We start from the raw sequence: 12963 nt of genomic DNA, 5'->3' as shown, positions 1-12963 counted from the left end.
TATCCTGTCATAAAAAGATAAATATGGGCAAAGCAATTATTTGCAGTGGAAATCTTTGTGGAGAAAATTCCACTGGATAAATTCAGACTCCCTATAGACGTCCATTCAGCTTAAGTTGTACATTTTTATTTCAGCATGCCTACTTTTCCCTTTTACAAAAGAGACTCTCTGTTGTGTTGTCTGATGGCAGAGAAGAGAAAACATTCTTTTGAGACCTTGACAGTTGACGCTGATACAGTGTTTTGGTTTGGTACTGATTACTTTGATATTTATTAATGAACATTGCAGCAACTGAATACACTGTGCTTTGCCACACTGACATTCAACTACGTTGTGGAACCTGGGACATGTGTTTGACCAGATAGAGGTGGTAGGGGTTCTGCCCTGATACATGCCAATGATCCACTTTGAGATTTTATGGCAACAGAGGACCTTGAGGCTATGCATTAGCAGCACCTGTCAGCCACCTTGCAGTCCACAGTTGTGGAAGAGTCCGCATTTCCCCACCATGGTCGCATTGGCCACTTAACAACCCAAAAAAACTGGAGTGTAAGCAGGTCATCCTTGATCCTAAGATACTGCTTAAGAAAAATACTGGGTCACAAAATGCTAGATATATAGGGGTTTTAGAATATGCTCTGAGTAGGTAGTCAAGTACTAACATTTTCCCTTTTGAGTTCATGTAAATACATTTCCAATGCAGGATATAATTACTAGGAACACATGATTGCTTTGGCTTTCAAATCACATCTGATCTCTATTCTTGGCCTTAGGTTGTTTGGTCAAGTAATAATTTACCACATTTCAAATAATTTATCAAAGTGAGTCAAGTAAAACATTTAAAATATTTTTAAAGTTTCTATATTTCATTTGGATTAATAAAATGAAGGTGTTCTTTCTCGGATTGTATCTATCCCTTATTTTTGAACTTTGTTATGGAGCGGTTAGTGCAAAGCTTTTACAGCTCAGGACATTTCGGAGTTCAGTTCCACTGCTGTTCCATAAGGAGTCTCTGTATGTCCTCCCTGTGGAATGTGTGGGTTTTCCCTGGGTGCTCCAGTTTCCTCCAACAGTCCAAAGACTGTTAATAGGTTAATTGGTCATTGTAAATTGGTTTGTGATTGGGTTAGGGTTAATCGGGTTTGACAGGTTGCTGGGCTGGTGTGGCTCATGGGGCCAGAAGGGCTAAAGTGAAAAATGGCCTACTATTCAAAGTATGTGGTGTCTTGCACTGCAGTAAGTGTATAATGTTTCTTTAGATACAAAAGTAATGGTAGAAATACATACAAATTTTTATAATGGCATGAATGTTAGGGCAAAAGCTGCTGTGCCTTTGAACAGTACAAGACAAAAGATTTGCTAACATACAATGTAAAATCTGTTCAAATCATCAGCTAAATATAAAAGTATAAATTGATTCCATTCTATGATGTACAAAACTGATTTAACTTCTAACACTTCCCCATTCTTTCTTTCGTAACTCAGTTCTTCTGATTTTCCCACTAATGGTCTTGGGCAGTTCATTTACAAATTCAATCTGTGAAGAAAAAAAAAAGTTGTCAGTCTTTAGTACTTAAACTAAGAAACTGGTGAATTGAAATTCTGGGACATGTTAAAGGTTATTCTGAAAATGAGATACTTTCAAATAAAGCAAGTGTACATTTTTTCCTTTATTCACTTGCACAGTTTCTAATTCAGTATATGTGTGATGTTCCTCCTAGTAGCTTATAAGAAATGGTTTAAATGAATTGTTACATGGTTCCCAAACTGGGGTCCTTGGACCTCTCAGGTAATGGTAAGGGTCCATGCCATAAAAAAAGTTGAAAACCCCTGTTATAAGGGATGGATGTCATATGTATTATGACCATTTTAATATCTGTAAATGACTGCACCCCAAAAACTAACCTACAATAAAAGTACACAATGTCACAATAACTTGTGGTCATTCATCACTCATTATGACTAGCCTTGCAAAAATTATACTACCTCTTATTAAATCTGCATTTGTTAATACAAAATATAGAAAATCAATATGAGAAGAATACAGACCTTCCTTGGGTACTTGTATGGTGCTGTGGTTTTCTTAACATGTTCCTGTAATTCTTTAATTAACTTGTCAGGATCATGTGAGGTAAAATTAGGTGTTAGAATGACGAATGCCTTCACAACCTTAAAGGAAGACAACTTCTTTAAAAAGGAAACATTAAAAATGTAATGGTCTTTTGGAAGCATAGCTTTAGGAATAATAAACAGATATACCAAGCATTTTTTGTATTGTACCTGATTGTACACTAGTATATTTGTTATAGATCAAAAGCAAGCTAGTGGATATGCAATTCAGTTACTCCAGAAATGTAATTAGAATAAAGCCAGAATAGAACTGTCTGCCTGCAACGTTGTCTTAGACTCCTGTGAGTCAGGAATGGTGGGAGATAGATGTGCAATTTAAATTGGTATCATGGGCTGAATGGCTTGTTCCTGTGCAATACTGTTTATCTGTAAATGAAACTATACCCTGAACATCTAGACTGTCCTATGAGGGGAAATATCCTCTCAGCATCTGCTCTGTTAAACCATCATGGAATCTGACATCTTAATAAGCTCCTTGTTCTAAATTCCAATAGAAATTGACTCCAGGTGTGCTATATTCCAGGTGTGATCTCACCATTGTCTTATACTGCTAATCCCAAACTTCCCCAAGTTTCTATTCCATTCCATTTACAGTAAATGCCAACATTCCATTTGCCTTCCTCCTTACCTGCTGTACCTGTTCGCATTCTTTGTGCTTAGTGTACAGTCTTGTGCAAAAAGTGTATTGTGTTAATGCTTTCAAAAATAATGAAATAAAGTTTCTAAATATCAAAATATTATTATAAAGTGCAGGAAAGGAAAGGTACATCACATTCGGAGTTTCTCTGGTTAGTGCACAATTTCCCTCCACGCCTCTCTGACGTAGTGGGGAACCGCGTACGAGGCAAGTTACAGCAGTAGTTTGCCATTGCCTTCTGCCGGGTGAGTTTCCAAAGATATCACCAGCTCGTAACCCAGCACGGATGGAAAGTGTGCAGGGGAGCTGGCTAGCTGGATTCGAACTCAGGACACAGTTTTAAAAAAAAAAAAAAAAACACTAATTCAAATCAATATTTGGTGTGACCTTTTAAAACTGCATCAATTCTCTTAGGTACACTATCAAACAGTTTTATGAGAAAATCGTCTGGTAAGCTGTTCCGGGCATCTTGGAGAACTTGCTACAGTTCTTCTGCAGACTTCGTCTGTCTCACTTGCTTCTGTTTTATCAGACAGCCTTGGTGATACTGAGATCAGGGCTCTGTGGAGGCCATACCATCTGAAACTATACTTTTATATATTAAAAAAAAACTAGGGTGACTATGATTTTTGCATAGTACTGTACATGTACACCCACATTTATGTTCTGCAGACTTTAGTAGTATCTCTAAGCAATATTCCATTCTTAGAATTAACCGCATCTTCCCCACACTATTCTTCCAATTGTCAAATTTTTAGCTACTCAGTCCTATGTCCATTTGCAGTGCCCTGATGCTATCCTCAGAACATATATTCTAGCTATATTGCATCATCATTAAATGTGGCTATGATAAACTAACCTTCAAGTTTATTGTTTTTTGCACAGGTGCAATGGGAAACTTAAAATATACAGGGTTCCTTCGTCAAAGTGAATTACGTTGATTGTAAATAGCAGAGCTCAACTATAATCTCTCTGGCCACAAGTTGCTCAATGGGACAAATGGCGTAATTCTCCTCCAATGTCTTATGATAAATGGAAAATGACTGATTTATCCCCACTGTCTGGTTTCTGTTGGATAACTAATCCTCTCGTCAAGCTAATAGATTATCCCCAATGAGTTCTCATTGGTGAAATAACCTTAATGAAACCAAAATTGTTACAGGCTTTCCCTTCAGCCCTGCTTGTTACATCCTCAAACAAATCTAATCAATTTAACATACATTATTTCCTTTTAATAAAACAAGGTCTACTCTGCTTGCTTTCAATATAATGGTGTAAAAGTCCTGCTATTAATTATTTCAGCATTTTTCTATTAGATGCAAATTCTGTTAATGATACTGAAGTCTTGCAAAGCAATACAGTTTACTAAATGGTGAGCTGTTGATTAAATATGTAGACTTCAAGACGTACCTCTCCTCTTATGGGATCAGGACTGCTAACCACCGCAGACTCTGCCACTGCTGGATGTTCTATTAACACATTTTCTATTTCAAATGGTCCAATGCGGTATCTTAAGTTTAACAATAAATATTTTAATTAAGGAGTCATATGTTAATTATTCACAACTCATTTATTGCTTTTTCTCCCCCCCCCCCAAACTATTTTATATAGTACGTTTTTAGAAAGAAAGGGTTTGTCTTGGTATTCTATTATATTTCCTCTAAAGGATAGAGGGTTCCAATCCTCTGTACTGCCACCCTTGAACATTTAGTTGGGTGCTTTGCAGCAGCGGTCTCTTTTGGGAAATTGGAAGCTGCAGAATTTCTACAGATTGAATTTCCAGCACTACATGTTGAATTAACAAAATAACTTTTATTTCTGATCTAAATTTGATTTAATGATTATAAAACTGACTACCAATGATCATTAGATTATCTTTCTAGGAGTACAGCATTTATTTTGCATACTTTGCTATCTAATGGGGAAAAAAATCACATCTACTTTTCAGTTTGCAATAGCTCCAGACTTGCTATTGCAATGAATAGTAACTTCAACTACCTATATGCCGAATTCTTAACTCACTTAACAGAAGAAACTGAATACAGTGGCCCTCACAACACACTGGAGGAACTGACGAAGGGTTCTGGCCTGAAACGTTGACCAATCTTTTCCACGGATGCTGCTTGACCTGCTGAGTTCCTCCAGCATGTTGTGAGTGTTGCTTTGACCCCAGCATCTGCAGATTGTGTTTTGAATACAGTGGCCGCTTTATTATGCTCATTAAAGTAAGTAATCAGCCAATCAAAGCAATAAAGGCATGCAGACATGGTCAAGAGATTCAGTTCAGACCAAACAGCAGAATGGGGAAGAAGTGTGATTTAAGTGATTTTGACCTTAGAATGATTGTTGACAGGGTGGTTTGAATACATCAGAAACTACCGATGATCTGAGATTTTCATGCACAAAAATCTCTGGAGTTTATAGAATGGTGTGAGAAACAAAAAAAAATCCAGTAAGCAGCAGTTCTGTGGGTGAAAACACCCATAAATGAGGGTGGTCAGAGGAGAATGGCCAGACTGGTTTAAGCTGACAGGAAGGTGACAATAACTCAAATAACCACACATTACAACAGTTGTGTACAGATGAGCAACTGTTAACACACAACACGACGAATCTTGATGTGGGTGGGCGAGAGCGGCAGAAGACCACGCCAGGTTCCACTCTTGTACCTAATAAAGAGCCCCATGAATGTACCTTCAATTATAGAGTTGACGTGGATTGGCTTTTTCCATTGAGAGTGGGGGAGATTCAAACAAGAGGACATGAGTTGAGAGTTAAAGGGCAAAAGTTTAGGGGTAACATGAGGGGGAACTTCATTACTCAGAGAATGGTAGCTGTGTGGAACGAGCTTCCAGAAGAAGTGGTTGAGGCAGGTTTGATGTCGTTTAAAGTTAAATTGGACAGATATATGGACAGGAAAGGAATGGAGGGTTATGGGCTGAGTGCAGGTCAGTGGGACTAGGTAAGAGTAAGAGTTCGGCACGGACTAGAAGGGCTGAGATGGCCTGTTTCCATGCTGTAATTGTTATATGGTTATATTTGTCGTCTTTTCCTTTCCACAAATGTATGAAATATATGGCTGTCATTTCATTGATCTGACCAAATAGCTTAAATATGTTTAATCAATTTTCTATCACAAAAAGGTCAACAAGTCTGCAAATATGCAAATTAACATCTTTGGTTAGTGCATTTAGTCTTGTTTGGCGCTTGCTTGCTTGATTTTGCAGTGAAAAATTTTTGAAACATTTTGGAATATTTTGTGAAGTACCAAACGCTTAATGATTGTCTTACATTGTAATGTATAATATACCTGTCAAAACTTTAAAGTGCTCAACTGTGAAACTGAGTAAGTGAGATTAGATGGTTAAATAACTATACCCAGTTGATAAAATTATATCATCTGCTCTTCCCATGAACCAGAAGTATCCATCCTCATCCACTCGGCCACGGTCTCCAGTCAGATAGTAGTCTCCCCGCAGGGTTGCAGCAGTTTGTTCTGGCTGATCCTAGCAACATACAAAGTGTCTCAAAGGTTCAAAAGAAATTCAATAGTTACTCAAAATATGTACTTTTTAATGTTGCTTTATGACTTTATATTCCAAACATAGGGTAATTGTAACTTGAGGGGAAAACATGCATAAGAGGGTTTTGTACAAATACTGGAAAATAAATTTAAGGTACTGTTTGAGTATAAACAATATTTAATACCTTGTGAATATCTCAAAGCTATTATTTACCACAATGTTCATATTGTTGTCCTTTATAGAATTCTAATTAAAACAATGCCCAAAAAAGTTGACGTGATATCCCATCAAGATATCAAGCAAGTCATGGGGTTTGAACAGACCACTAGACTTGTTTGGGTAAGGTACACACAACATGAGTTCACTTTATCAAGTATCTGTCTGGGCAATGTTAAAACCCATAAGAGATTTAGAATAATGTGTTACTGTAGGTAACGAGGGTAGTGCAAAAGTCTGATTTTAAAATGATGAGTTTTCAAATTAATATTATATGCTCCTAAAGCTGTATTCAGAAAGAAGACTTTTGTGGCAGAATACTTTAAAATGTGTATGAAGAAGTGTTACGGTTGGTATAATCAAAGGCATAGCCTTGTGTAAGTACACAGGTAAATACATATGCTATTGCTGTCTGATTCAGAGTTGGTACGAAGATAGTTCCATTATGCCAAGCCTTGATGGGAGGTTCTATCCTCCTGTCTTCCACTTATCAGAGATATTTTTATGGTGCGCTGCCTACGTAGGGCCCTTAGCATTGTCAATGATCCCTGCTATCTGTTCAACAATCTCCTTGACCCCCTACCAACAAGTAGGAGGGCTGTTAGGATGGGAAATATCCTAATTAGGATATTAGTTAGGAGAATTAGGATGGTAATGGTATAGTCAAAGCAATCAAAGTTAATTTTATGACAATGCGCCATACGTCATATGCCAGTAACTTAAATACATTACTTTTATGTTTTAAAAAATATAAAATTTCACTCCCTTATTCCAAGGTATGCTTGTTTATACTGGTCAAATGTATGTTAGAGGTAGATTATCCCACTATCCCTGATGCCTTCAAATCCATTGCAATCTCCAACCCATTTTATGTAGTTCATCTGGGTATTTAAAGTCCAAAAAAAAGTTTTCCTTTTCCTTTGAGCAATTGTTTCACAGTAAATAGGTCTAACATAATTGTTAACTAACATGGGCAAGTATCTTTCAGTTCCCTGTATCACTGACATCTTTCCCCTCTAATTGTGCCCATTCTCCTCTAAAGGTTTCTATTTAAAAAGAAGTTGGTCACATTTTCAAATATTAAACTGATGGCAAGGGTAATGCAGAGGTCACAACACAGTTGGATGTGTGCTAAATAGATTCTTCCCTAATCTGTGACCCAAAAGAAAAAATTATATATTCATACATTAGGAAAAATAGATTGGCCTGTGATAGCTTTCAATCTGTCAGTTCAATGTCAATTGAAATGGACTACTGTCCTAGACTCAGGGATCCCAAGATCCAATAGAGGGGGAGCCTCCTCCCTCTCCAAGTCCACGTTGCGGTGAGTGGTACACTCAGCAGAGTAGGTCATTTCTGTCAGCTACCAAAATTTAAAGACCTGTTAATCACCAGAGTAAAAAGAGCTGTAAAGAAAATGACTGCTGACTCCACCCACCCGAGCAGTCACTTATTCACCAAATTGCCATCAGGGAGGCACTACAAGTCCGTCACCACCAGGACTACACTTCATCTCTGAAGCTTCTTTCCTGTAGCCACCCAGCTTCTCAACAAAGCTTGCTCAAGTGTAATAACTTGCCTTTGCAAAACATATGTTAAATGAGGGGTTCCCAACCTTTCTTATGCCATGGACCAATATCATTAAACAAGGAGTTCGTGGACCCAACGTTGGGACTCCTGCAAGAAATAGTCTTTCCTGCTCTCATTGGTCTGTTTATAATTGAGTCTGTTCATATGTTCACATTGATTTAAGTTTGATTATCAATATTTGCCTGGAACATCAACTATCTATTCATTTCCATAGATGCTGCCTGACCTGCTGAGTTCCTCCAGCACTTTGTGTGTGTTGCCTTGGATTTCCAGCATTATGTTTGTGGTCGCACATGTGACTGTTCTGCTAATTGTTGATTGCTCATGTCTGTTTGCATTATTGTTTTGTAAATTGTTGGTTGCTGTTGTGTTGTCTGTTATGGTATTGTCCTGTGTTTAATCCTTGGCACTGAACCACAATCAATTCTGGTATATTTCACCTATTGGCAATAAAGTGATTCTGATTCTGATTCAATGAGTCAGTAAATATTATGATTGTTCTAGTGCATAATTCAGCACTATTTAAGCAGCTTCATTAAATCAAACCACTGCATGCATCAATCAATAAATGATATGATATAGTAAATAATAACATTGAGGCAATTTGGAAATATTTAAACTCATTCTTAGAATAGGATTACCGTACAATGTATCTGGAAATAAAGCCCAAGGGTCTAGCAGACTTCACATCTATGGCAATGTCACCTTCCACTCCAGGAGGTACCACATTACAATTCTCATCTATAACCTACAAGAGAAATAACAAAGTTCTAAAGTGCTGTGACTGGTGCAGAGAAAACCATTTGTGGGACTTTCAATAAAATATCATTAGCTTGATCTTTTACTAGTTTGAAGGTGCTACAAAGCATTCCAGTGTTACATTTCAGACATAAAGTATAGAAATAAAATGTGCACTAGTCTTTTTTAAACCCATCCTGTTTCTATCTGTCAGATTCTGCTGGTAGATCTGGCACATTGTGTGGTTTTACTCGATTCAAGTTAAACAGGAATTCTAATGCAACAAGGCATTTTGCTTTGATAAGCAAAATGGTCTCCAGCTATCAGAGGTGTGCTGTCTTCCTCGTCTCAATCTGAGATAAATTCGGGTTTGAATACATTAGGAATGTGGTGTATTCTCTCCCTGAGTTCACTGTATTGACCTGTCAGGACAAATTGAAGCCAGCCCTGTGTCACTCTTACCCCTGCACCTATTATTGTTCTCATGAAGGGTCTCCACCCAAAACTTCAACTGTTCATTCCTCTCCATAGGTGCTACTTGACTTGCTGAGTTTCTCCAGCGTTTTGTGTGTGTCCATCTGGATTTCCAGCATCTGCAGAATCTCATGTTAATAATATTTTATCAGGAATATACCAGATGTTGACAGGAACAGATATTACAGCAGCTTTCAAGGTAATAAATGAATAATTAATTAAAGTGAACAAGTTCAAAGTTCAAAAGTTGAAAGTTAATTTATTATCAAAGTACATATCACCATATACAACCGTAAGATTCATTTTCTTGCAGGTGTACATATACTCCAGAACTCTAATAACCATAATAGGGTAAATGAAAGACTGCAGGAACAGAGCAAACAACCAATGTGCAAAAGTCAACAAACTGCAAATACAAAAGGAAGAAAATATAATAAATAAATAATAAATTGTTTATTAATTGGAGGGGAGGAGAAGATGGCGGCACGACGCAGCGCGCACGGCCGCTCCGAAATGATATTGTATTTGTTAAGTAGGTACCGTGCACAATCCTGATTTGATGGAGACAGATGTGAGAAGCACGGAGGAACATCTGGAGAAACTTCTGAAATGCCCAGTTTGCTGCCGCTGCTACTGTGTAATCGAGAATCTCCGGAGGGGAAGGCCCCAAATCCTCGGCTTTGCCTATTGCCTGTTGCCGGGGCCGGGGTCGAAGCGCTTGGCAGAGATGGTGCTCGGTGCTTGGTGTCAGACGACTGGTCGGAGGCTCGAAGTTTTCAGACGGACTCAAGAGTCGGCTGTGGTCGGGTGCTTCCAGGGTACTGCATCGGCAAGTTTGCGGCGCTGGAGGCTCATGGCAGGGAGAGTTTTTCTCCCTTCTACGATCTGCGTGAGATAATGGGACTTTCGAGAGACTTTGAGACTTTTTTTCCGTGCCCATGGTCTGTTCTTTATCAAATTACGGTATTGCTTTGCACTGTTGTAACTATATGTTATAATTATGTAGTTTTTGTCAGTTTTTTTAGTCCTGGTTTGTCTTGTGTTTCTGTGATATCATACCGGAGGAACATTGTATCATTTCTTAATGCATGCATTACTAAATGACAATAAAAGAGGACTGCATGTCCTCATAATCTAATCTAATCTAATCTAAATAAATATTAAGAACATGAAATGAAGAGTCCTTGAAAGTGAGTCCATAGGTTGTGGCAACAGTTCAGTGATGGTACTAGTGAAGTTATCCCCTCTAGTTCAATAGCCTGATGGTTGAAGGGTAATAACTGTTCCTGAACCTGGTGGTGTGAGTCCTAAGACTCCTGTACCTTCCTCCTGATGGCAGCAATGAGAAGGGAACATGGGGGTCCCTGACAACGGATTCTGCTTTCCTGAGACAACGCTCCGTGTAGATGTGCTCAATGGTGTCGAGGGCTTTACCCATGATGGGCTGAGCCGTATCTACAGGGAAAGAGCTGGACAGTATAATGAATGATTCTACCAAAGACCAGGATGGCTTACAAACACGAGAAAATCTGCAGAGGCTGGAAATCTAAAGCAACACACACAAAATGCTGGAGGGATTCAGCAGGTCAGGCAGCATCTATGGAAAAGAATAGACAGTTGACATTTCAGGCCAAATCCAGGTACTGAAGAAGGGTCTTGCCCAAAATATCGACTGTTTACTCTTTTCTATAGACACTGCCTGACCTGCTGAGTTCCTCCAGCATTTTGTGAGTTACCTGGATGGCTTAAATGGCTTTGTTTTGTGGTGGAATAAGAATATTATTATTAATTAAATTAATCAAATTTTCCTTCTCATTTTTATCTCTCCTTGCCACAGTGGATATTTTTGCATGTTGGGTTATTAGCTGCATGGAGGGGCTTCTGGTCTAACCCTATCCATACATACTCCTATCATGTGTCCTGTCTGTCTGTATCTTGTTTTACGGCAGTTGGCATCCAGCTTAATGGTGCATTACCGCCAATTATGTGTCCTGCTTTTTGTTTTCTTGCTTAGGTTAAACCATACCCTTTTAAACTGCCGTTAGGCAACAGACAAAGCCACACAATCAGGGATTCCCATCCTTTTTTATCCCATGGACCAACGCCATTAAGCAAGGGGTCTGTGGACCCCACGTTGCAGTTGTGACGAAAAACCAAGTTATTAGAAGATTGATGCTAATGAGAAAGATAAGTGAGACAATGGAGCAGCATTCAGAAATGTTAATGAGAGAGGAGAGAGATTAATGAAAAGAGACACAGTTCCGAGTATTGACAGACCGGTTGCTTTGAACCTGAATTGTTTGAAGTTTGATGGACAGGCGATACCCCAGCAGGGGGATAAAAGGAACAGGTTTGCTAAGGCAAGACAGACACCACGAGATAACGAGACCCTGGAAGTGCGGTGTGCCCCCACAAGTTGGTAGGAGTTTTGGAGGTCTGAACGCGGGACCGACCATGGACACACAGGGTGAAAAGGTACGGTCGGCGGGAACCTGGTGTGTGTGTCCGCCCTTGCCTGGATGCCGGATTCACAGCGGAAGAACGATCCTATTCGGAATGGAGGGGTCACAGTCGGTGACCTCAGAAGACATTAAAAAAGGGGCTCGCCCAAAAGCTAACTGCGGAGAACATCGAGGTCTGTCTGAATTCGATTTGCATATCATCCTTCTCTCTCTCTCTCTCTCTCCAACAGCACAACAGCGATTACTGCGAACTGTACTCAGCTGAACTGAACTCTGCATCACTTGAGACTGATCATTTTACCCCTAGACTGCGATAGAGCTTGATTGATTCCTATTATCCTAGTTCTGTGTACATGTGTGTTTTATCATTGCTAACCTGTTGCATTTACATCCTTACGATTAGAGTACTGTGTTACTTATTTCTTTAATAAAACTTTCTTAGTTCCAGTAATCCAGACTCCAACTAAGTGGTCCATTTCTGCTGGTTTGGCAACTCAGTTACGGGGTACGTAACACAGTAGATAATCATACAAAATAGTCATATACACAAAAACAGGCTGCTAATCCTGCTGTATCTATACCGACCATCTGTAAGGAAAAATGAGTAAGAAGATTTAAATTTACCAAACTAAAAGTCTGTTTCAGTACCATTTTGAACTCTGAATGAGAAAATCTACTGCAGCATGGAATTTGAATCTACGACGACAATTCAAGAAACATTTAAAACACAGTGTTTACCTGCACATTAATTGCTGGTGATGGCTTCCCCATTGAACCGGGTTTAATTTTCATCCCTTTGAAAGTAGCACAGATCAAGACCTATAATGAAATGGAACAAAAATATTATATTTGCGCTAACAATCCAAAATATATACAAGAATAAAATGGAACTGTGACCATAGCCAGCTGTGGAATGTTTTTCACTGATCTCAAAAACTGACATCTTTGCTTACTGTGATTCAAGCATTGCCAACTGACAAACAATCTATAATACCTCCAATCACACACTCAAGGATTTGTATAAAATATTACACTTGAGGGATATATTGCTCAGTTCTACAGACTGTGGTTCAGTTGCTTGGCATTCAAGATGAGGTAGTAAATTGGATTAGACACAAACACGAGGAATTCTGCAGATGCTGCAAATTCAAGCAACACACATCAAAGTTGCTGGTGAACGCAGCAGGCCAGG

The 12963-nt window shown here is 38.8% G+C and overlaps 1 protein-coding gene across 7 annotated transcripts in view; it reads right to left on the bottom strand.

The window, feature by feature from the left end:
- Window positions 1-104: 104 nt before the first annotated feature.
- Window positions 105-12963, bottom strand: part of acsm3 (acyl-CoA synthetase medium chain family member 3) — a 47039-nt gene continuing 34180 nt past the window's right edge. For 4 of the 7 annotated variants that reach the window (XM_072269011.1, XM_072269008.1, XM_072269013.1 and 1 more), the window contains 6 exons: window positions 12510-12590; window positions 8744-8845; window positions 6146-6273; window positions 4178-4277; window positions 2050-2187; window positions 105-1537 (listed from right to left, as the gene is read on the bottom strand). In XM_072269011.1, the coding sequence (XP_072125112.1) occupies window positions 1445-1537; window positions 2050-2187; window positions 4178-4277; window positions 6146-6273; window positions 8744-8845; window positions 12510-12590 (642 nt within the window). In that variant the 3' untranslated portion in view covers window positions 105-1444. Of the gene's footprint in view, window positions 1538-2049; window positions 2188-4177; window positions 4278-6145; window positions 6274-8743; window positions 8846-9778; window positions 10195-12509; window positions 12591-12963 lie in introns of those variants that run through there. The other 3 variants (XM_072269009.1, XM_072269012.1, XM_072269014.1) reach the window with 3 other exon arrangements.

Source organism: Mobula birostris, chromosome 9 (genome assembly GCF_030028105.1).
Source record: "Mobula birostris isolate sMobBir1 chromosome 9, sMobBir1.hap1, whole genome shotgun sequence".
Classification (NCBI taxonomy): Eukaryota; Metazoa; Chordata; class Chondrichthyes; order Myliobatiformes; family Myliobatidae; genus Mobula; species Mobula birostris.
The sequence above is the reverse complement of the archived record's forward strand: the minus strand, read 5'-3'. Positions and strand labels throughout refer to the sequence as shown.